The 23,418-nt window shown below is 40.8% G+C and overlaps 1 protein-coding gene across 3 annotated transcripts in view; it reads left to right on the top strand.

Annotated features, from left to right (window-relative positions):
• Positions 1–23,418, top strand: part of LOC138196311 (replication protein A 70 kDa DNA-binding subunit-like) — a 36,754-nt gene that overhangs the window by 2,116 nt on the left and 11,220 nt on the right. For 2 of the 3 annotated variants that reach the window (XM_069146212.1, XM_069146214.1), the window contains 7 exons: positions 4,559–4,841; positions 6,669–6,771; positions 6,905–6,973; positions 9,224–9,416; positions 13,686–13,822; positions 14,420–14,568; positions 16,695–16,824. In XM_069146212.1, the coding sequence (XP_069002313.1) occupies positions 4,559–4,841; positions 6,669–6,771; positions 6,905–6,973; positions 9,224–9,416; positions 13,686–13,822; positions 14,420–14,568; positions 16,695–16,824 (1,064 nt within the window). The remainder of the gene's footprint in view (positions 1–4,558; positions 4,842–6,668; positions 6,772–6,904; positions 6,974–9,223; positions 9,417–13,685; positions 13,823–14,419; positions 14,569–16,694; positions 16,825–23,418) is intronic. The other variant, XM_069146213.1, reaches the window with a different exon arrangement.

Below are 23,418 nucleotides of genomic sequence, written 5' to 3'. Positions count from 1 at the left end.
ACTTTGTTGTTAATTTTCAATCTCACTTACCTTACCACACTTTAAACAGCACCAAAGACCAAAATATAAATCTTAGTTTTTATCCCTTTGATTTTTATTGCACTTTAGTGTTCAAAGAGTGTTGTATGAACGTGGGTTAAGAACTAGATGGAGCGGGATCATTAGGCACTCTGTGGTTTTTCAACCAGTTGAAGGTAGCCAGGGGAAATGCAAAATGAATGGAAGACTGCAGTTCCTTCACCTCGGGTGCCTTTTTTTTTTTTATATCACATTGAGCACTTTAATCACATTTATGGCTCAGCTATCAGAACCGGAAACTGTCTTGTTGCCCACTGGCCACTGCGGGAGTCCATAACTCACCCCTTCCTCAGTTTTATCACCAACCAGATTTTTCTAACAGAATAGGACCCCCAAATGATGGTTGGTTTCCTACTACAGTGGCTGGTGCCATGCATCAAGCCCAAAGTAGCCTGTATTTTATTGGATCTTCTTTTATTAGCTTAGTCTTTGTTTCACTCGCTTGTTTTATACCACCAACTGCTCTCAGCGCTGACATTGATTTTGTTATGTGGCAGAAACATACCCAATAGTCATCCTCAGAGGAGGATGTAGGTATGTGGGTGGATAATGAGTGCTTGGTATATTGTGTGTTGTGTGCATGTGTAGGTGTGTGTCTGTTTGTGCGTGTTGTGACGGAGGGAGCTTGTGTGGGTTGATGGCTCCTCCAGTTCATGGCTTTATGAATATTGTGTTGTGTACTCCCCTTGTAGCGACGCACAGACTGAGGGAGAGAGAGAAAGTCAACTAATTTGACTCGGCAAAGATGAGACTGTGCATTAAGTAGTTCCATCAAACGCTAACATGCTTTACATCTTTTGATCCACGTTACCTCAGAGATCCCACCAGATAAAGAAAACCTGCTGCTCTTGTTCTGTTGATGAAATGGCCCTGCAGTCCTCTTTGCAGCCAAAAACAAGCCTTATGCATAAAGACTCAAAGTGTTTTCTCCTACCGAATGTGGCTAAGTGCTTGATTACGTTCTAATGTTTTTTTGCAAATTGCATTTTTAGTAAGTCGATAAATTTGTGTGTTTTAACAAGATTGCTTAATGCCACAAATGAAGGGCTTCCAATGAGCTGCTGGCAACGAAATGACTTGGGAGGCCGTCGGTTTATTCCAGGATTCTGGGTTCAACCCTCTGTGAAGCTTTCACAGTCCTCAAACAACACACTGAGTCCCTGGGTTGCTTCCATTTGGCTAACCTGGCTCATTGCTTACTTAACTTACATCTCTTTCTTGTACCTTTGCTCCTCCCAGCAGGGATTGTGCCAGATAGAGTTTAGACGCAAGGAATAGACGCAAAGATGCAGGAGCTGTATTTACCAAATGGGACACCCTTACTCACTCAGGCGGCCACTACTTTTGACGCACGGCATTTCAACTGTCTCATAAAATGTAGAAATGGTTAATTTGAGTTTGAAAAAAACCCTCTGATACCTAATGACAGCTGCTCCAGTACTAGTTCTAGATTTATTACTACATCAGAGCATGATACAAATACCACCAATGAATAAAAGAATAGAACAGACAAATTACTCCGGTTTGATTGTGAAAGGCTGCAGTCGCATTGGGTTTGTCCTATTCAGGCTCCGGCTGGATGTTATAGACTATATAGCAACTGCAACTGTGCAGCTGACAAAATTTATTCCTGAATGAGCCTCGAAACACTAATACAATATACACAAAGGTGTGTTTAAGGACAGGAGCATCCTTGCAAAGCTTAAATCAGTTTTAAAATCAGGAGTTGGACACGGACGGGAGGAAAACTACTGTACTGCATTCTGCTCTGTAGAGAAACCTGATGTCTGACATCCTCGGAGGGCAAGGATGTGGTCACAAAGACTTTCCATTGTGAGGATTTTGACGAAAATTATTTCAAATATTTAGAGCATTTAGCATTGATCAAACATGCCTTTAAAGCTCTGTCAGTCATATGCAACCTTGTGCTCTCTCAATTCAAACAAACAATGATGTTTGAGCCACAATATTGATATTCCCGAAATGTCTTTAAAAAAAAAAATCAAATCTTTCAGTAGGTGTAAAGTCAGTGTTCATGACGCAGTAGTCACAGTGTTTCCATTCAGGTATTCATCAGCAGCGATCACTTGAAATAGACTACCTTCAAACTGCTTTGCAGATGATATTAAAATTCCTAAAAGAAATGTGCACTTGCTGAAGTGTGCTTGAAAAAAATATATTAATTATTCATCACTAACCGATCTCTGCAGGTTTTCTTTGTCCTTACTACTCTTCCCTCTTTCTCATAAACACACTCTTACACACTCTCCTTCTTACTCGCTTTTCTCTTTTAATGACTGCTTTCTTGTCTATACATTTCCCTCTCTCCCTCGTCCTTCATTGCCCTCGTCACTGACCACTCTTCAACAACAGGAGCTGCTGAATACATTATGGGCATACATATTAGGAGCCTGCACTGATCTTAATGACAAAAAATGAGGATCCTGGATAAAGCTCTGTGCCCCTCTGTTTCCTCTGTTCTTCTGTCCACCTCCCTCATCCTCACCGCCACCGCCATCTATCGTCTCTGCATCTCTTCTTTCACCACCAGCTCTGTCTCTCCAACTCTCCAACTCTCCATCCGGTTGCGTGTGTATGAATATTGATGTTAATTACCCCTCTCCTGAAAATAGCTGTTCAATCTGTGATTTCCCCTAGGAGTTTGCTTATGGCACGCACACACACACACACACACACACACACACACACGCGCGCGCGCGCGCACACACACACACACACAAAGCAGAGTATCATAGAGGTGTGTATTTGTTGTGCTTCAGAACGGGAGCTTAAATCAGGGTAGTCGTCTCTGTGGAATTGAATCGTTTTATTCCTGACAGTTCTTCCCCCTAAATGCTGTTGCTCAATATGGCAGATCATTCATGCCAAAACAAGGCATTACATAAAGACTATTTTGATGACGGCAAACTATTTAGCCTGAGTATCACCAATGGAGCCGATTCTATTTTATTGTGGGAGGTGAGATAGCACCTTATGAGTTTGTAGGCTGGTACAAACTGTTCAAGTTCATTTGTAAAAAGGAAGAGAAAAGCTGCACAATTGCTTTAGAAATAAAGGAAACTTTTTCTTAACTTTTTTTTTTGTAGTTGTGCTGATTTAATGGTATGCGAGACATTTAAATATAGCCCGAGTTAAGTACACTCATAACCAAGATAGAAATCCGATTCCACAAAAGACAGCATACTTTGTTAATGAATTACTTTCAGCTTGAGTGATTACACATCAAACTTTATCTGATATTTTCAAACTAATTTAGCATTTAGTGTTTGAAATACATCACATTTATTTTCTGTTAATTATTACACTATGATTTATATGTAATAATGCTATGAATAATAATCCATTTTATTTAAAGAGTACCTTTCAGGGAACTCGGAGACATATTACACGAGTTAAATATAATCATTAGGCTTTGTCATTCCTTCATGTTGCTATACATCTACACTGTTCTAGCTTGATTGTACTTTGACTCATTAAAAATGGTCATGCTGCATGAATGTAATAGAGACTAATATGTTTGGTGTCTTGGCCACAAGACAGAAATTCTGATAACTAACTCTAATTAGTCTCTCTCCTATGACTGATAAGCATAAGTACAGTTAATTATGAAATTAATAACTGATTGTTATCCAAAGAAGAAAAACAGTTTTAAAAATTGGCACAAACTGATGTTAACAGAGAATTGAGTAACTCTGTGCAGAGATCTGTGGGGAGAGTTCAACTTTCTCAGGCAGTTAACTTGTTGGCAGCTGCTCAAATGATCAGATAATAGTGCTCCCACTAATGTTTTATAACAGTTTAAATATTTTTCCCGGATGTTTGAGACTGTATTAGCTGACGGAAAACCGTTTTGGTGCTCTACCAGTTACATGTTTGAAATAATAAGTATTTAAAAAAATGTGTTGAAGTTCTGTACAGTCAATGGGGAAAAAATAAATTGATACTTTTGCCATAGAATAAACATAATTGATCCAGGCATTCATTTAAAGGAAAACTAGTATTTAGTACTCTGACCAGTTCTCACAGAAAATTATATTGTTGTACTAATATACACACTAACATTAATGGTTTGCTGATAGGGCTGCTACTCAATATTATCGTTACCCATTAATCAGTTTTGTTGTTGTTATTTTTGTCTTAAAAATGTCCTTAACAATGTCCCAGACTCTAAAGCAACATCTTCCCAATGCTTGTTTTGCTCAATAAACAGTCCAAACCTCAGACATGATCAACATACAATAAAATAAAATGGAGAAAATCAGCAAATCCTCACATTTAAAGAGATGGAACCATCAAATGTTTGGCATTTTTACTTGATAAAAGTCTTTAGTAAATCACTTACCAAAGCTGTTGCCAATCTATGTCAAACATTCAATACATTTTCAAGTCTTTCTGCACTATCAGATTACCTTTTTGTTAATCTGGAGCACTCCTTTGATTTTCACACTTTGTCTCCCAGCAGTCCTTTCTGCTCCCTGTGGAAGAGGTTTTATGGGAAAGGCTTCACCCATGAAGACCTCACCCATGAAGGCTTCACCCATGAAAGCCTCACCCATGAAGGCCTCACCCATGAAGGCCTCACCCATGAAGACTTCACCCATGAAGACTTCACCCATGAAGGCTTCACCCATGAAGGCCTCACCCATGAAGACTTCACCCATGAAGGCTTCACCCATGAAGGCCTCCAGTCCTTCTTCAACAAATATAATGCCTATTGCAAACCTCAACCCCTACCAAAGCAAGTAAGTTTAAGTGTGGGGGATCTGAATGTGCCCACTTCCATATACATGCACGTTATCTGTAACCTAAATTCTGCAGTGGATTGTTCGAAAGCCCTGAGCCTGACTTAAACATATGTCATCCTTATTTACAAACCCTCTCTCGACTGTATACGATTTCTGATTTCACTTGGATGTTTTCCTCTACTGCTTATTCATCGGCTAAACCATTTTCTCTCATGCTCTGACTGCCTGTTTCCTTCAATTTCCGGGTAGCACTTTGGGTCATCTTTTGTAAATGCTTGTGCGTATGTGTTGGTGCATGCATGCGGGCATTCTTTTTAAAAAAAAATATATATATATATATATGACAGCGTGAGGCTCTGTGGATTTGAGTGTGTGCATGTTAGTCAGCCCCATTTGCATGGAAATGAAATGAAATGGATTCATCTTGTCTCAGCAACGGACACTTTTACGGCAGGTACTGCTGGGTCTTTATGGTCTGCTGCTGAGGTTTTGATTCTGTTATTTGGCCCGGTGGGGATTTGGCCAACCTCGGTTTCTCCCACCCTTTCTTCCCTCATACAATTTCTTCACCTCCACATTGCTGCTGTTTTTCCCCTCTCATTTCTTATTGTTTCATTAGGCTTAAGTCTCCGTCTCTGACCTTTTTAAAGTTGGCTTCCAAAAGACAAAAGCACAGAATAGCAAGTTATACATGTCCAGATTGGAAGAAAGGTACCTTGTCAACTCACTTCATGTTTGGGCTCTGATAACGTAGTCTTTATTGAAACTGCAAGCTGTAAAGATAACTGTGCCTGTAGGTGTTGAAATAAACTGATGACTGTTCCAACTTTGAAGTTGAGGAGTACCTACGGTGAGTAAAACAGATGACTTCAGCAGCTGTGGCTCCTCTACAAATGTTTGGGTGAAATGAAAAGTGAAGGTGTGCATCCGTGTGTGACACAGTACATCATATAGGAATGCATTGAATCTGCACGTGGTCTTTTATGGCCGTTTGCATGGCTTCTCCATCACATTCTGCCAGTATTAAGTAAAAGCATCTAGAGCAGAATCTAATTGCCTTTTGACTGCCATAAACGTTGGTGTAACAGTCTTATCCATACTGAGCAGGCAATGGAGTTCACTCTGGGCCAACAGCTGCTCTCATGATAGGGGATTTAATTGCAGGCAAAGTTATGGTATGAATATCCTCCACTGCACTATTATCAATGCAGTCAAAAAGCTCACTGCTGCACAAAGTGTCGAGCTTGGCTGGCTGTTGTTAAAAACAGAACAAAAAGCACATTTTAAATGCATCCTGGAGCTGGCAGATGTACAACACCTAGTTCGCTCTTTGAAAAGAAAGTTGCTGGATGTTGCCGTGTCTTCTTTCATGGAACTTTAAAAAGACTGAAAAGACACTCATCCAATTTCCTTGGGAATTGTTCTTTTGTGCGGTTGTGTTTCACATTGGTGACTTATGTGAGCTGAGTTGGGATGCTCATTAACAAAGAAGGAAGCTTTTTAAAGTGTCTCTGTAGAATCCCTCACTGTTTGTACTGACCTTTAGATGGCGACTCCTTTACTTAACTTTACAAAACTTTTGTGAGATATTTTTTTAACAAGAGATGTGTATTAAATGTTGTGTATGTATTTACATAAAGGAAATTTGTTGATAGAAATAAATGAAAACATGGTGAAAAGTTCATTGATGTATTTGTAAACCTTAGATGTCAGTCAGTTAGAATTTGGGTATGTTTTCGTTATCAGCATGTTAGTTTTCAGAAATCTTGGGGTCAATTTGGATGTTTTTCAACCAAAATCACACATTTCTTTTTATATCCCAAGGTGGACTATCAGAGCCAGAGTGACCAACAAGGCTAGTATCCGTACCTGGAGTAACTCCAGAGGAAGCGGCAAGCTCTTCTCCTTTGAGATAGTGGATGAGAGTGTGAGTAGAGGAGTAGAGAGGCCTGAATATCTTTCTGCTACATGTCAGCACATGTCACACATGACTGTTTTTTTTTTTTCTTGCTCTATCCCTGCAATGAAATGTTGTTAAATTGAAATGTGCTGGTCAATAGGGAGAGATCAAGATCACAGCCTTCAACAATGAAGTGGACAAGTTTTTCTCTCTAGTGGAGCAAGGCAAGGTGAGCAGATCCCACTCATCCATGTCCAGCCACACTTCTTGAAGTGATAAGAGCTTCTTGGAAATTTTAGACAAAATTGAGAACTTTTGCATGTGTTGCCCATTGCCCAGGATAACTGAACTGTGCCAAGAAATGTCTGGAGTTGTGTTCTTTTTAAAAGGAGCTTCCAAATGTTGTCGTTGACATAGCATTTCTTCGAAGAAGCTGACTGAAGACCCATTTTGACAAAAAAAAAGACAATATTTAAAGACTATAGCATTAAAACATGACGTGTTAAGACATTAAAAAGGAAGGTAAAGAATACGAAGACAGAACAGTAGAAACCTTCCCCAGTACCGTCACAAACTACTTGCAAAGTACGCTTTAGTCTCGGGTACCTATTTTGTATGCACATCAACCTCAAACAAGTGTATCATTGGTAAGATAGTGCCTAATATAATCCTTCTACTAAATCCTCCCATGCCTGCAGGACTTGTGGCCATTGAATGAGCCAGAGGCAAAGTATTAGAGGATTTTGTGGAAGAGATTTATGAAGTTATTTTTTACTGAAATACTGTGACAATTTGTGAAAAATGTAGTATTTGGGGGGCTGGGAATATATAACTGACTGTGCTTTAAGAAAACACTTAAAATGGACCATTTTTATATTGTTTTGCTGTTGTTGTTTTTTTTTTTTTTTAAGTTTCTGGTTATCCTAATGGTATCAGAAATAACTGCTGGTCTTGCTGTCTGTGTTCATAATTTCATAATTGAGGATGCATCTATACAGTTTCTCTCCTGACATTTCAGGCTCCAGGGCTGAAGTAATTTAAGATTATTAACCTGAGGGAAGTATGTATTATAAAAGAATAGCTTTAGATTATTATCAATCCTTTCTACAATTCTCATATGCCGTTAATAGAGTTATTGGTTGGATTCCTCCCCCAAGCTATCCTTTCATAGCGATACTACACCGTAAGAAATGGGGTTGACAGTACCTGCAGTCTTTACTGTGTGCACAAAAATTTGTTTAAAGAAAGCTAATAAGAGGATTCAGCGGTAAGAGTTTGTCTAATTAAGTCAGTGTCTTGTGGTAATTGCATGAAGTTTTGTCAGTGTTGTGTCCCAGGAATGTAACTATTATATTGTAAGAATTTTCAGCTGAAAGACTATACCTTTGGAAGATATCCACTTTATTTAGACTACTGAAGGTTCATATTTACTTACTGTGTCTGTAGTTCAGATTGGAAGAAATGCTGGCGTCTGTGGCTCTGTTCACACCTGGCATTAGAATGTGTCTTGGGTGATGAGGCCACAAGTGGCAGCTCTAAGTACAACTGCGGATGCAGCCAAGAAGCACTGAGGATGCACTGAAATCCGATATCCTTAGAGGTGTCCAATTTATGTTTAAAAATTCCATATTAATGTTAGAGGGGACAGTGAGTAAGTTCTGTCCTCAAATGAAACTCGCAACTTATTAATGTGTGTTTGTGCTGAAATGGGTTGTGCTCAGTCTGAACATCCAGATAATGCCTTTCGCATCCTTTATACATCCCTGTATACCTGTGCAATTACAGACAGGTACAACACATGTTAAAGCTCTTCCTCAACTTAGTCCGGCCCTCAGAGCTTAATAACTCAATTAACCCTGGCCATCATTTTGCTAGTCACACCGGCTCAGGTATCAGCCACTGGCAGTGACACCCAACACGGGCGCAGATCCAATTTGTGCCCTCTGCCCTCTGAAGATAGATAAAGGAATGAATCCGTCCTCCCTTCGTGATCTGAGTATTGACAGAACAGTGAGTGGCTGTGACTGGATCTCAGCAGCCAGAATGCTTATCACATTAATTTCATGCTCCTATCTCTGTGGGGTAAATCGGAGACAGAGGAAGGAAGGAAAGGAAAGATTCAGAGACAAACTCAGAGGTGGAGAGAGAGAGGGGGGATATCGGAGACTGGGGGAGTAAATGGAAAAGTGTGCCTCGTAGATTGAGTTTAAATTATGCTGTTTAGCAGACTCGCTCTCAGCTGCTTCTTATTTTCTGGTGAATTAGAGAAGTGATGAGGCTGATATGACATCTTACTTGGATTTGAAGCTTTGTCTATTTTTATGAATAGGTTTTGGTTGAACATAAACTGTATTGTAATAATAATGTCCTTTGCGGGATCAATAAGGTGGTCAACAATTCAATCATTGCAGCCTCAAATTCACAGGGAATAACTTCGTTTGATGAGATCTAATTTTGTAATGCCTTCCGTTCTCTGTAGGTGTACTACATCTCCAAAGCTACACTGAAGGTTGCCAACAAACAGTACACCACGCTGAAGAACGACTACGAGATCACCCTCAACACTCACTCAAGCATTGTGCCATGTAATGACAGTGAGAGTATCCCCACAGCGCACTGCGACTTTGTACCCATCGCGGAGCTGGAAAACCGAGACAAAGACGCCATCATTGGTAAGAGACAAAGCTCATCAATGAGATTTTAACCGATAAAAGAACAATTTAACAATGAAAGAGCAGGTAGCGCTGCAGTGAGAAGGGCAGCTGGCAAAAAGGGGAAAGGCAGGAGATGTTGCTGCTTGTATTTTGTAGCCTCACAAACCCAAACCAAAAATGATGAGCTCAGTTTTAGCAGTCAAAACTCAGAAATGTTGATAATAAAATAAGCCAGACAGGTAGGTGTCAAACCAATCAGAAATGTTTGGTGACTGCTCTGAAAATGATGTGACTCACTGCCTCTACAAACTTTGTGAACAACCACTGAAACAAGTTGTCAAAGATAGAAAATTAAGTGGGATTCAGCAGCTTTGTGGTACTTCGGTTCGGGTATGTCTGCTTTATCTGAATCTGAAGTAAAGACCAAAAGCGGGCCAGCGTGTGGCGCACGAGTCCATTAAGGTGAGGAAGAGATGCATGCTGACATCTGTGTGAAGAAGAGAACTGTCAGTACATATTACTGAGACACACACTGGGCCTCATGCAAGTACATTTTCAGTTTTTTTAATTTTTTTTAAAATCAGAAACATCTCTTGCTTTCTTCTGTGACATTTCCTTTTATTCCAAGTCGGATTTACCGAAATCTCTTAACATGACAAACTTGTAGAAAAGCATCCTTTTTAAACTCCATATTCTCGTCGAGGAAGGCATTATAATATCACAGAAAATCTGTGTTTTTAGTTTTTTAAAACAAAAGTACAAGAAAATGTGTTAATGCCACAAATTCCTTTTAAATTGCTTCTACATGTCACTTCAGAACAAATGTGCTTGTACATCTGGCCATTACATGAAGCCCATTGAGTAAACAAACACTGAGCAGTAGTTGTTGTCATGTAAGGACCCGTAGGACCAATATTTGAACACGTGGATTATTGTCTCTGTTACTGCTGACCCAAACTCAGCCAATCAAATATGTTGAAAGAAGAAAACAAAATCATCTAATGTTCAGGCACTAGCCAGTCAGTTGTGAGCCAGATGTTTTGGAAGAATATATTATACGACGAGATCAGAATGAAGGTTAATTCAGACACGTAGTAAAGATGAGAGATTAAAAAAAAAAAATATAGGATAACGCTCATGCCACTGTTTTTATGACGGTTAGCTGCGGTGTCTGCAATCTGTACATGATTGGAGAGTCTTGTCTCTGCAACAAGTACATTGTTATGGTCCAAATGTAGATTTGAAATCAGTGATTCATCAGGGTGCGCTTGGCAGTGCTCGGTAATGTTGGTGAGATGATGCTCAGGTGAGACAGTGGTGTGGTAATGAGGATTTAGTTATTTAAAGACTGTTTGTAGACTGTCTGCTAGTTATAGGGTTTGTTCAACACATTTTTATCTTACAGTTACTTTTGTAGCTGATCATCACACTCACAGATGGGGAATTGCTTTTGTTATTCATGATTTCTATCTTGGATACTTTTGTACCAAAAAATGAACACCTTTTCAAAACAATGCAGCATAGCTCGACTGGAATGAAGTGAAATTCAAACTATATCCTTTTTGGATGTAACATATATACAGTATATATAAAGAAATTGTATTTTCTTGATCCTTGTTGTTCTGGGTTTTGTACCCTCATGGTTGAAATGCACTTATTGTAAGTCGCTTTGGATAAAAGCGTCAGCTAAATGAAATGTAATGTAATGTAACAGTCTATTATTCTGACCACTTTCGGTTGAAACCTTCAAGCACATTGCATTTCTCACCATATGCATTATCGCAGATCTCTCTAGTGTCGCGTGCTTATTATCACACTCTGAGATGTGATTTTGCATTGCTCAGTATTACAGCACTGTATTGCACAGTCTCAGCAGAGTATTTAAGGAAAATGCTAGATATAAGCACAACTTAGAAGCAGGGCTAGTCATTCTTTGGACGCACTATAATAGAGAATAAATTGATGCTCTTAAACAGAACCCAACCCATAGGTGTCCTTTTAAAAACCTTAAATTCTTCATGACGTGCAAGAAGCAGACGGAAGCTATGGCTTTCATTGCATTTCATCGCTTGATCAAAATGAGCACCCGAGTTACACCTTCCTTTTGTGACCAGTGGTACGTGTACATCTGCGATTTCATGATAGACCCGAAACCTGAGCTGTTTATGTCAAAATTTGTGGAACAGAAAGGAGTCGCAGGGAGCCGAATCTGGTGAGTCGAAGTGGTGTGGAGCGATAACTGTGTTGTTACAGGCGTGAAACTTGTGTGTTTTCAATGTGCTGTGAGTCGGTGTGTTGTCATGTTGGTGAAGTGCCATCGCACCACATCTCGGGTCGCTTCAGAACATCGCAGTAGAAAAGGGTGTTGACGGTCAGACCGTGGGGAAAGACTTCACGTTGCACAAACGAGCCAACAAAACCCACCTGGTTGTGCTCCTGACCTGATACACGTTCTTCGGTCAATGCAAAGCGAACCCACCAGTGGTCATAAAAACACGTGTAAAACGGGTACTATTGTCACGGTGCTGCTCTCCATTCACGTGCTACAGGAGCAGTCTAAGAACTTCTTGATTGCCCCTCGTACCTCTGCAGGTTTTCTCAAGCAACACAATGTTCTCACCTTTTTGACCCCTCCCCTGTTTTTGATTCCTGAAAATTCAAGATTGAAGATCCGTGCGGGTTTACATTCTGAGCAGTAATATTGCATTACTACATCATTGCGAACCAGCACAGCAGCACATTATACAGTTTAGAGGTGCACTGAGCGGCTTAGCTGGAGGAGTGTCTTTGCATTGGTCACAGAGGGGCAGTGCGACATGTCCTGTGAGTCATCTGTTGACTCGCTCCCGCTCACTCTTCTCCTTTGTTAAATAGGGGGATTATAACATGGTAATGAGAACTGTCAGTCTGTTCCTGTGGTGATAATGGAGTTCAGAGGTGGATGACATCGTCTCAATCATAATGGAATTAAGGAGGGCTGAGAGAGCATTGACAGAGAGCAAGTGAGGAAGGGGAGACTTTTGAAAAAGGTTAGCACAGCAAGCAGACAGAGCGGTGAAGTTCAGAGAATGACTGATTTGCAAAATCACTGTTATAATTCAGTCCAGTCAGTTTGTTTAATGCAGGGGCACCAGTTCTGACACCATGACATGACTGACAGAAAATGAACCAACACAGGCGTGTGGAGATCCCGACCATTACTAGTAACACCATGGGGCTTTGTTCCCCTTTCCTCCGGACAAGAAGACGCACAACGCAATGCAGGCCTGCTGTCTGTTTTACACATTTCTTGTGATTGCAAACAGCAGTAGTAACAAGCAGAGGCTTAGTAATATGTGAACAAATACGAAGAAGAAGATTGAAACCATGAATGTAAACAATGCACAATTTCCAATACTGAGTTTGTGAGTGTATATAGGAATAAGACAATGTATTCAACACATTGGTGTTGAATACATTGTCTTATTCCTATATACAGGATTCACACAATTCACACAGGATTCACACAATTTTGGCAAGTAACTTCTGAATGTAAACTTTGTTGTTTACAAAAAAAAAACGTCACTGTCTCAGTAAGTCAGTAATCAAAGAAAAATAAATCTTTGATCCTCGCAGCTGCTGAAAGTTGTCTTTTTCCCTCGTCTCATGATTAGAAATGGGTTCTAACACTATTTAGTCTCTCACCACCAAATGATGCCCATTTCTTTTTCTACGTTGTTTAAGTTGCATTTATTTGATTTAATTTATCACAGCATTAAGATCTGTTATTTTTGTGACATTCCTATTTGCTGTACAATAAGCTCACTGTAAATTAATTTGACACGTTTTGATTTATTTTTTAATATTAGTCATGGTAGGTCAGACTCTCCACCTTCTTAGAGCTCAGCAGTGACTGCTCTTCAGTGTAGTAATCCTGAAGGAAGTGTTAAGGCCTCGAACATGACAGGAAACATGAATGAGGAATGAGTGTGTTTGTTGTTATTTGGAATGGGGGGCCTGGGTGTTAGCCAGCTGTTATGACACTCATGTTAGTCTGCTCTGACTTGGCAATATCAGAGGGGTGTCAGCTCACTGCTGTGTTGGATCGTCACTGCTCATGATGTGGTAACACTTCGCATTATGTAGATTATATGCACGAGGCGTTTTTACACTCTTCACCGTGTGGAGACATTTCAAAAGGTTCTTCACATAACACCCTTTTTCCTACCACACTGTGAGCATGTTTGTCTACCTGTGTTCATGAGACATCTTTGGATGGAGACGTGAATGGATTTTCTCTACCTGTAGATGTGATTGGAGTGTGTAAGAGTGCAGAGGATGTCACCCGTATCGTCACTAAGACCAGCAGAGAAGTCTCCAAGAGGGCCCTCCACCTAATGGACACGAGTGGCAAAGAGGTCACAGTCACACTGTGGGCAGAGGCGGTAATAACTATAATCTCTCTCTCTCTCTCTCCCTCCCCCCCCTATCCAAGGGTGGATGTGTGGTTTCTCACAAAAACATGGTGAGCAGACTGTAATTAATAGTGTGTTTATGAAGGTGCCCATGCGTGTATGCGCGTATGCATCCGTGTCAACGCACATGTGCAAGCACACGTATCACATCTCTGAGGGTGCTCTTGCGTTCAGAACACTTTGATTGGGTTTTCTGGGCTGTAAAATTTGGATCAGTCAAATCATTCCTGTGACCTTCAGGACTGTTTTGGACCGGAGTCTCTGATTTGAGACAGAAGGCTAAATAACTCTCGAATGTGCATGGAATGGCACTATTCTTCTCTAAGCCCATTCGATCTGCAAGAGCTAATCCCTCCTCTTTGCCCAAATCCAGAAATGACTTTCAAATTAACTTGTAGGTTGTCCAATTATAAGAGCAGACGATACCACATATTACTTTCTGCTGTCTCCAAGCTGCACTCACAGACTAAACATGTAAGAGACAAAAACACAACTGCTTTTGCCGTCTCATATTCTCTCCTCTGTTATTGCCTTTGACGCTATTTTTTTTTTTTTCTCCGTCTTCAGGCGGAGAAGTTTGACGGCTCCGGGCAGCCTGTGGTTGCCATCAAAGGCGCTCGCTTGTCTGATTTTGGGGGCAGATCTCTCTCTGCTTTGTTCAGCTCAACAGTCATGGTCAACCCAGACATACCGGAGGCCTTTAGACTGAGGGCCTGGTGAGTCATCAACAATCACACACACACACACGCACATGCACACAAACATCGATAATCACATTCAGAATTGTCCACATGTTGTGGTCATGCTGGCACTTCATCACAAACACAGCACACAACACAGCATGTGTAAACCCACAGATAAATCACTCTGTACTAATACAGATTGTTGTCACTCTTATTGCTTGTGTACATGAAATAAACTATGATAAATGCAACAGTGCGCGCACACACACACACACACACACACACACACACACACACACACACACACACACACACACACACACACACTGATGAAGCTCCGATGAGCACATGTCAGGAGACTGGTGGCATGTGCCCCCTCAGTCCCAGCGGGACTCCAGACAGGATGTAGACAGTACTGGATGGAGGGAGGAACAGAGAAGCAGCACACAGATATTTCTGGATTCCAGCTCTGAACTGCTACTGTACGTGCTAGAAACATGGTGACACGGTAAACCGCATCAAACTGGATTCCTATTAGCAGCTCCTGTGGAGGGATTTTGAATTATGACTCATTCTCTCATTAAGGCTGTTCCCGAGTCTGGCCACCGCTGAAATATAAATGGGATTTTCTGTTGTCCCCCCCCACACACACACACACACCCCACCCCTATGTGTGTACACAACAATGCTTCAGTGTGCATATGATTGCCTGTGTGTTGCGCTTGAAAGCTATTCTTCGGCGTTAAATTACATCAAACTGCAAACGCACAGCTTCAAAGTGTGAGTACAGTAAATGAGGGGAGGTGTTTCTGTGGTACCTGTGGGCATTGTTCTCTTAACACTTTCAGTTGTTAATATCTGGTTTATAAATTTTGGTAATTCAACTATGAACCATAAGTATGGCCGTTTTTGTGCGTTGTATTAGTTACAGCAGCAACTTGTATGTGTTGGAGAAAGAGGAGGTTGAGGCTCCATTTCTCCAGCTTTAGTCTTGGTCTTCTTAGTCTCTGGTCAATACAGCATTTCATCCTGGTATTCAAAAGACTAAATAACTAAGAAACGGTGCCCTGCCTCCTTTCATCACTCCTTCCATGCTCCTCTAATCCCCCTGATCTCTGCTGCTGTTTGGTCCTCTCTCCAGTTTACATGCTGACAGCGGCGAATGAATGACAATGAAGTTATTTAAGGAGCAGACAGACGGTTTTTCACCTCTTTTTAACATTTAGATCTGCACTTTGCAAAGACAAAAGAGTTTCTGTCTGACTCGAGTCCCTGTGGCGATGAGGTGCTATGTGGGATTGTTTGGACCACGCTTGCTTGCATAATTCAAGGAAAACTGATGAATTTGGATGATGCCTTGATTAGATTGCTCCCCTCAGCTTGAATACAGAGCAGGAGCCGCGCTGATGCAAAAGATTTTAAAGAGAATATTAAAAAGGTACATAAATAAATAGATGGAGTGGATAGACAATGAGATGAGAGATAGACACGTTTTTTTGTTTCTCTTTTTGCTCAGTGAACTAATAATATATGAGCTGTGATGTTTATAAATGTTAAACGCTGATTGATCCATGAGTGCATCTGTCCATATGTCAGCTCAAATGTACTGCTAGATACAGATGCCTCGGTTTTAAATCAGTTAAGGGATTAAGGGAGCAATTCAGTCATGACTGAAGATGCTTTCTGTAGATAATAATTGATCCAGTGTAGTAAGTAATTCGATGGTATCGCCTTTCCAGGGAAAAGCTAAGTGTGTTAATGTAACACGCATTCAAACATGTAAACACACACACACACACACACACACACACACACACACACACACACACACACACACACACACACACACACTTACACACACTTACACACACACTTTCCTTCCACAATATCCTTTCACAAAGGGATTGATAGATCCACTACGTGACTAATGTGCATCTAGTTCAGTCTAATCACCTCAGTATCCTGGGATCATTAGTTTGTTCTCAACCACACTGTATTTTTCATTTGACTCATCAAACCCTCCTTTTCTTTTCCCTACTTCCTTGATAATCTACATTCAATTTGACATGTGTACTGTGTGTTTGCGTCAGAGTACAAGTGTGATTGCGCATACATTTATTTGTGCATGCGTGCCGTGCGCCTTAATGTCCACATTACAGGTATGACCGGGAAGGCTTCGCAGTCGACAGCCAATCGCTGACAGAGACCAGGGCAACAGGCGGCAGATCACAGATGAACTGGAAAATGCTGAGCGACATTAAGAATGAAGCCATGGGACAAGGAGAGAAGGTGCAGTGCACACATTCATGCACATAGGAGGGCATTACTCTAAAAGAACGAAAGAAAAGTGTCTTTTTAAAGGGTTTGTTCACCCAAATTCCAATAAATATCAGAGACAGAAATCTAAAGATAAAGACAGATGAAACTACAGTTATTGCCATGGCTAGGGACCATTACTGGACAATAATTGGGGTTAAGTGGTCCTTTAAATGTTTCTGTTTAATTGGCTTTGGTTGTAAATTGATTTATCACTTGATCCAGTGCAGTCTACTGTAAAGGGCTGAATGTAGGAAGCATTATGTTAACGACAAGCAACTCTGATACTGATTATTTAATTTGAAATGTTGCTATAACACTGTGTAAGTCAAGTTTAGATTTATTTTTTAGTTGCAGATTGGTTTATTTACTGTGTCTTGAGTCACACAACTGGGAATCTACAGCAGATCGGAAGGAAAAACTAAATCACGAGAGAGAGCAAAAAGTAAATCTTGTCATTTGTGTGTCAGTTTTAGTTGAATCTCTTGAGTCAGTTCTTTGTGAAAACATTGGCTTGAAGCAGGTTGAAATGTGCATCAGAAAATCCTTCTCTCGCTCGGACAGCTGACTACTGTTTGAAGAGGAGTGAAGGAAACCCTTTGCAGATGATGTAACAGCATGGCGACAGTACAGCGGCGTTTTCTAGCAGAAAATCTTTTCGGCGTTGTAAGACTGGCACGGTTAACATCGGGTTTTGGTGTCAGTCGCAGGGAATCAAGGAGGTAGAGCGTCACTGTTCTGCACCAAAGTTTGCAGTCACACAGAAACAGATCCATCATGTTGATTGAATTTCAATGAAGAGTGCAACTCTTGCATTGTCTTGACTTCCTTCACTTGCTTGCTCTTAATACCCTATCATTATGGCCAGTGCTTTGTGAGTTATACATACAGCTGAAAACAACTTACCCACCTCTTTATGCCGGGAGTGTCAACAGGCTTAAATCTGCTACTTTTGAAGTGAGCTTTCAAACACACTGCTCAGGTTCCTGAATCATACTTTTTATATTGTACAAACAGAAAGTTCTGTGTTTTTATTTTTTCACGGTTTTCCTGTCTGTTTTTTTTGTGTTTTTTTTAAAAGGTTCTGGATGTCTTGTAAATTCATGTTAGAATTCATGCAAGGCTTGAGCAATTCTCTATCTGAATATGGTCATGCCACTAAAAACCATTTGAATTGAACTGAATTAACAACAGGCATGCCAAAAACACCCCCCTGTCACTAAACGTCACAGGGTCATAATGTGCTTGTCACACAGCGTCTCAGTAACAACTATCAAAGAAGATTTCCTGTAAGCAGACATGGATTTTGTCATTTTTAACTGCTGCTCATTCTCCTTTGAATGTTAGCATTTAGACGAACACAAATCCACAGTCAGTCTTCAATTCACTGTAAACAGAGCAGCTGTGCCTTGCTATGACTTCATGGATTAGACATTAGAGTCATGCTTCTCTTGTTTTAGCTGTGGGAGGGAGATAGTGACGCTCACATATTAGCAGCAGTGCCGGACGCCATCGGAGGAGCACGTAAGAACTCTCGAACTAAACTGCGTGCCATTTTAAGAAGTGTCATTGCACAGAATTATCATGCTTTCAACTAAAAGTGGAGTGCATTTAAGTGGTATATGCCACTCCTAAAACTCGCTATCTAATTAATTAGGTTTATATCAGCCTCCTCTCCCTCCTTCATCCCGTTTAATTGGAAGCAACTTACGAGTAGCTTCAAGATCAATGTCGTTTCTAATAAAGATTTCTAATTATGTGTTGGAGGTGGAGGATGCCTATAAGGCATAACATTACCAGAAGGGAAGTGGTGCAGACGGAAAATGTGGGAGAGTGAGAGACGAGTAGGAAAGTCAGGCAGAGCCACTTAAACTTCATGTCACTTACAAACCGGTGTTGAGGAAAGGGAGGGAGTAAGGCTGTGAAAATGGAAAAAAAAAAAAAAAAAGGAGTGAAGATTGTGGCTCTTTTTTCCCTTTCTCTTATTCTCTTTGTCTTTTCCTCTCGTCTCGCTTCTTCTCTCTCTGCCCTGTGTACCCCCCAACTGTTTCTGTAATTGCAAGGCTTTAAGAAGGTTGTCCATCACACACTCTGAGGCTGCAGCTTTGGTTATAATAATGGAATCCAAATCATTAGTTGGTACTTTGAAGGAATCTAATTTGACGTTCTACCTGTTTGCCTCCATGCATGTGCATGACTGACTGTTTGTGTATCTGTGTGTGTGTATGTAAGGGGACAAGCCATTTCTAATTAATGTAGCAACATGTTTGTGTGTGTGTGTGTGTGTGTGTGTGTGTTGGGGTTTTGGGACAAGCATTAAAGTTGGCATGTGCAGTCACGTCAATTATGTGAAGTAGATTTTCACTTGGTTGCCCTTCCACATACAAATTTTAATTGCATTTAGGTGCCAGGAGGTGACACAGGGTTTTGGTGTGATAAGAATGAAAACTATTTTCAGTGTGTGAATCTTTAGGTGAGTCTGCCTGCATATTTTTGTGTCTGCGACTGTGTTTGTGCGCGGTGTTAGTTATGCTGCTCCTCTAGGTTCTGTTCGGCGCTTAAGGTTAAGACTTTGCCCCAAGGCTTCCGTGTACATACTAGAATGCAGAGGGAGAAGGGGAGAGACGATGAGAAATGCGCTGGGATTTATTTTGAGTGGTCAGTTTTGATGGAATCACTATGGTACAGATCCCACTGACCTCTAGCCTCCGATTGTCTATAGCACCTGCCAACATCAGAAACCCTCAACGAGCCCTCCCTCCCTCCTTCCATCTAAAAAAAAGAAGAAGAAAAAAAGCATCCTGCTCTCTTCTTTCTGCGACATCCACCCTCCTACCACCGTCCCCACCCATCGCCTTCCCACCTCTTCAGCCTTCCAGCGCTCCAATCTGCCCAAGTCTGCAAAATGTGATGAGGCAGGCACACGGGGCGGAAACATGGGAGTGGAGTGTTGAGGGGGAAAGGGCTGTTGCTAACGGGAGAAATTCTCCTAATTAAAAAAAAAACTTCTTACTAAGTGTTTCAGAAGGGTTCTTGCTGTTTGGCATGGGTACTGGGTAGATGGATGGATGGACAGATTATGAGGCTGTGAGTCAGTGGTAGCTTGCGGGACAAAAGTGTCAGAGGGCTCTAAGTCTGACTGACAGCATCCGTGGAGGTCGTGGGGACACAGGGCAGCATCTACCCTCTCCTAAGGATTGCTGAGAACACAATGGCCTTTTCACATTCAGTGCTCTTACTAAACACTTTACAGAAAGTGTGGGTTGTATAACAAAGGAGCACCATTGCTCCGTCAGTGTGTAAGAATTTGGCCAGCATCCTAGAAAGAGCCTTTGATAGACTCATTTAGGCCAACATTAGTAATGAGTCTGGCCCAGCCAGAGCTTGTAGTTGTGGTTTACAATGCATTTTTAAAGCAGTTCATTTTAAATTCTGGCTGTAATTCCAACATCTTATTTAAGGCCCGTTCTCCTGGTAGAAGAAAAACCTGTGCTTCCTCACATGTACATGTATATCACATTTATCACCTTGTGCTTGAGCGCGTCTGCTTGCATGCATGCGCATACACGTGTGCGCCTCTTCCCAATGAGACCTAGTTCATCTGCTGTGTGCATTCTTTATATTTATATTTATGGAAATCGAATGCCGCGCTTCTCCACAGGATGAGAGAATAGCCTTTTCCCCCCAGAATTAGCATTTCTTTCCTTTTTAGTTGTTGATTTTACCAGTGTGAGTTCTGCCGCCTAAGGTGCTAATATCAGTTTAAATTACAGCAACATCGCTGCATTTTAATTTAATTCTGTTTGACTGTGTACACTTTAATTTAAATTCATAAGAGAAAGAAGTTTAGCTCATTGTATCTGTATTGCAAATGCGCAAGTTTTGGATCTTTGCCTACAACCTTGCACGGTATTCCTGTGTGCGTGTACATGTGTGTGTGCGTGCGTGTGCGTGTGTCTGTGTGTGTACATTAGCACAATTTCTGTATTAGAGGGAGGACGAGAGAGAGATTCGTCTCATCTTGCATCTATTATGCAAAGAATTCTCAAACTCCCTCTGCTCCCTTTTTAAAGTGTTCCAAGATTGTTTGGAAGTCAAATAGAGATGTGTAAACAGCGTGCATCTACCAGCTGGACTGACTCGTTGGCACCAGTTTTACAGTTGATGCCAAAGTTTGATCTGAGTTTTTATTTCTATTTTTATTAAATATTTCTCCTTCTCACCCTGAGCTGCCTTTTCTTAAAACTGCCTGGATGAGAAGCAGCACTTTTGCTCCTCTTCATCTTCCTTTTTTTTCCCCTTCTCACGTGTGCTTTAGTTTCATAACATTTGGGGAATGATTTGAAAATAATAAGTTTAGACAAGAAAATACCAGAATAATATTCAGAGCATTTGGATGTGGAAAAGCTACCATCCAAGATCATTCATCCAGAGCGCTGATGAGTGTCTTTCTAATGTTGTCATGTTTGTCTGTTTCCTGGAACTTCTATCAGACCATTGTTATGAACTTTTCCTGCACACTTTCTGTGCAGATGGTACAATTTTAATTATCACCATATCCCTTCAACTGAAGTCCTTTAATGGTCATGAGTGAATGAACTTCGCCTTCACAGTTGCTATCATGCATCCAATGCGGTAACGGCAGATAGGAGAGCTAACCTTTTGTGGTCATTTTCTGTTGAGCCAAACAAGAAAAGAGTTTAAAGTAGTGATTGCTCTGAAATCGTTGTTGTACCGTGCCACTCTTTTGTGATGTAAACTCTCGTACTGTGGGATTGTGATTACTCACTGTGGTCTTGCGGCCTGCGCCACCTGGCATCTATTTCATCGCCCAAGATGTTTCTTCCTACATAACAAATGCTTTGATGAGATATCTCGTTCCGGCCCATTCATCGTCTTTAGGATTGCTGCTTGTGAAAAGTTTAGTCTGTTACATCACTATCTTTCTCCAAATGAGGTAACATAAAGGTGAATGAGCCCGTTATCCAGTCATGTTTGAAGTTATTCCCATCTGATGTTCCAATATGTGATTTCTAAGATCTGAAGTGTGAAAATTGTGATGACATTTAAAGTCATAATCTCGATTTTCATAAAAATAAATATCTTGCACGTCACCACCTATTGTTGAATTAGGTAACGCAATGATGACTGAGCCTGTAGTCCACTGATGGAAGCCCTTACGGTTGCAGGATTACAAACTGAACATGTTGGCTGTTTGTGACGACATTCCCGGGAAAAATCACAAATTGCACACGGCAGATAACCAAGCAGAGGGCGGGTGGAGCTCACGCAACAGGCTCGCTCCTCAACTCGTGTGAAGCAACGTGACTGCCAGTAGACCGATGTCACAGAGGTGACGCCGAAGAGAACGAAACAGAGATCTTTGACGTTTTTACTTAAATCCTGGTAATGCAATGAAAAGTACAGATAGAAAGAGTTGATCCAATTTTTCTACAGGGACAGGATTTCCTTCTTTTTTTTTTTTTTTTTTTATCATCCAGCCTCAAAATTAAATAAGGATGGTACCTACTGAATCTCTATTGTTAACAGGAAACTGCATTTTAAATGTGCCTGGTTCTTAGTAGATGTGCTCAACAGAAAATGATTGGTGTAATGTAAACTGTCAAGGAGCTGCCATATATACAATATGTCAGTTTAGATGACACAAGAAGAGACTTTTAGAGCTTAAAAGTCCGCAGTTATCTGTTGCAAGTGCATTAGTGTCGCGGTCACTCGTGTATCTGGCTGTGTTTGAGTTGCGTGCAAACATTTGAGCAAATTACATATTTGGTTGATTGTTGAAGTGAAAGAAAGAAATACACCCCGTGCAGCGAACAGACGTTTAAAAATAATGAGCATTTCTTCAAATGGAAACATGAATGCACTCTTATGTTTTATTCTATAAATTTATCAAATCAAAAGCGATTAAGCAGCAGTTGTTGAAATCATTGTCCTGCTGTAGAAGCCAGCCTCTTTGCACTTTTTGGACTGATTGCATGACATTTGCATCCATAATTGAACAATATTTATTTATATATTCTTCCCTCTCTCCCAAACAGTTGGCAACGTGTACTTTTATCAAATGGCACTCCCTTTTTTCTCTCTAAACGTCAGATGTTCAGTTTTCTGATGAGGTCTCTGATAAGATTTTGTACTGATGGCTCCATCAATAGACGGGACTCTTGTTTGTACAATGGAACAGTGCATCACTGGGGGTTTGTTTTATCTTTAGTTGGTATCACTTCATTTTCAGATCCTCAGGTAGCTGCTTTGAGGACTCCCGAAATTGATCAGCTCTGGAAATGTCATCAGCTGACAATGTCTGATGACAATTTTGAGTCTGTTGAGGTTCAACAAGTCCTAAAACTTTGAAAGTTAAAGGGTGACCAAACTTTGCATTAACATTTGAAGAACGGTCACTTGTAATGTCTGTCTACTGCAGTGGATGTATTTACTACTTTACTGTTTAATAACAATCAACAAAATATGTAATTTTCCCAGCTGTATTTAGATTACATGCGTACATACCACACACGAACAGCCTGAAACTAGAAGCTGTTTTCCGTC

Source organism: Embiotoca jacksoni, unplaced genomic scaffold (genome assembly GCF_022577435.1).
Source record: "Embiotoca jacksoni isolate LCO1_2020_lvr unplaced genomic scaffold, fEmbJac1.0.p SCAF_13, whole genome shotgun sequence".
In the NCBI taxonomy this organism is placed as follows: Eukaryota; Metazoa; Chordata; class Actinopteri; family Embiotocidae; genus Embiotoca; species Embiotoca jacksoni.
The sequence above is the reverse complement of the archived record's forward strand: the minus strand, read 5'-3'. Positions and strand labels throughout refer to the sequence as shown.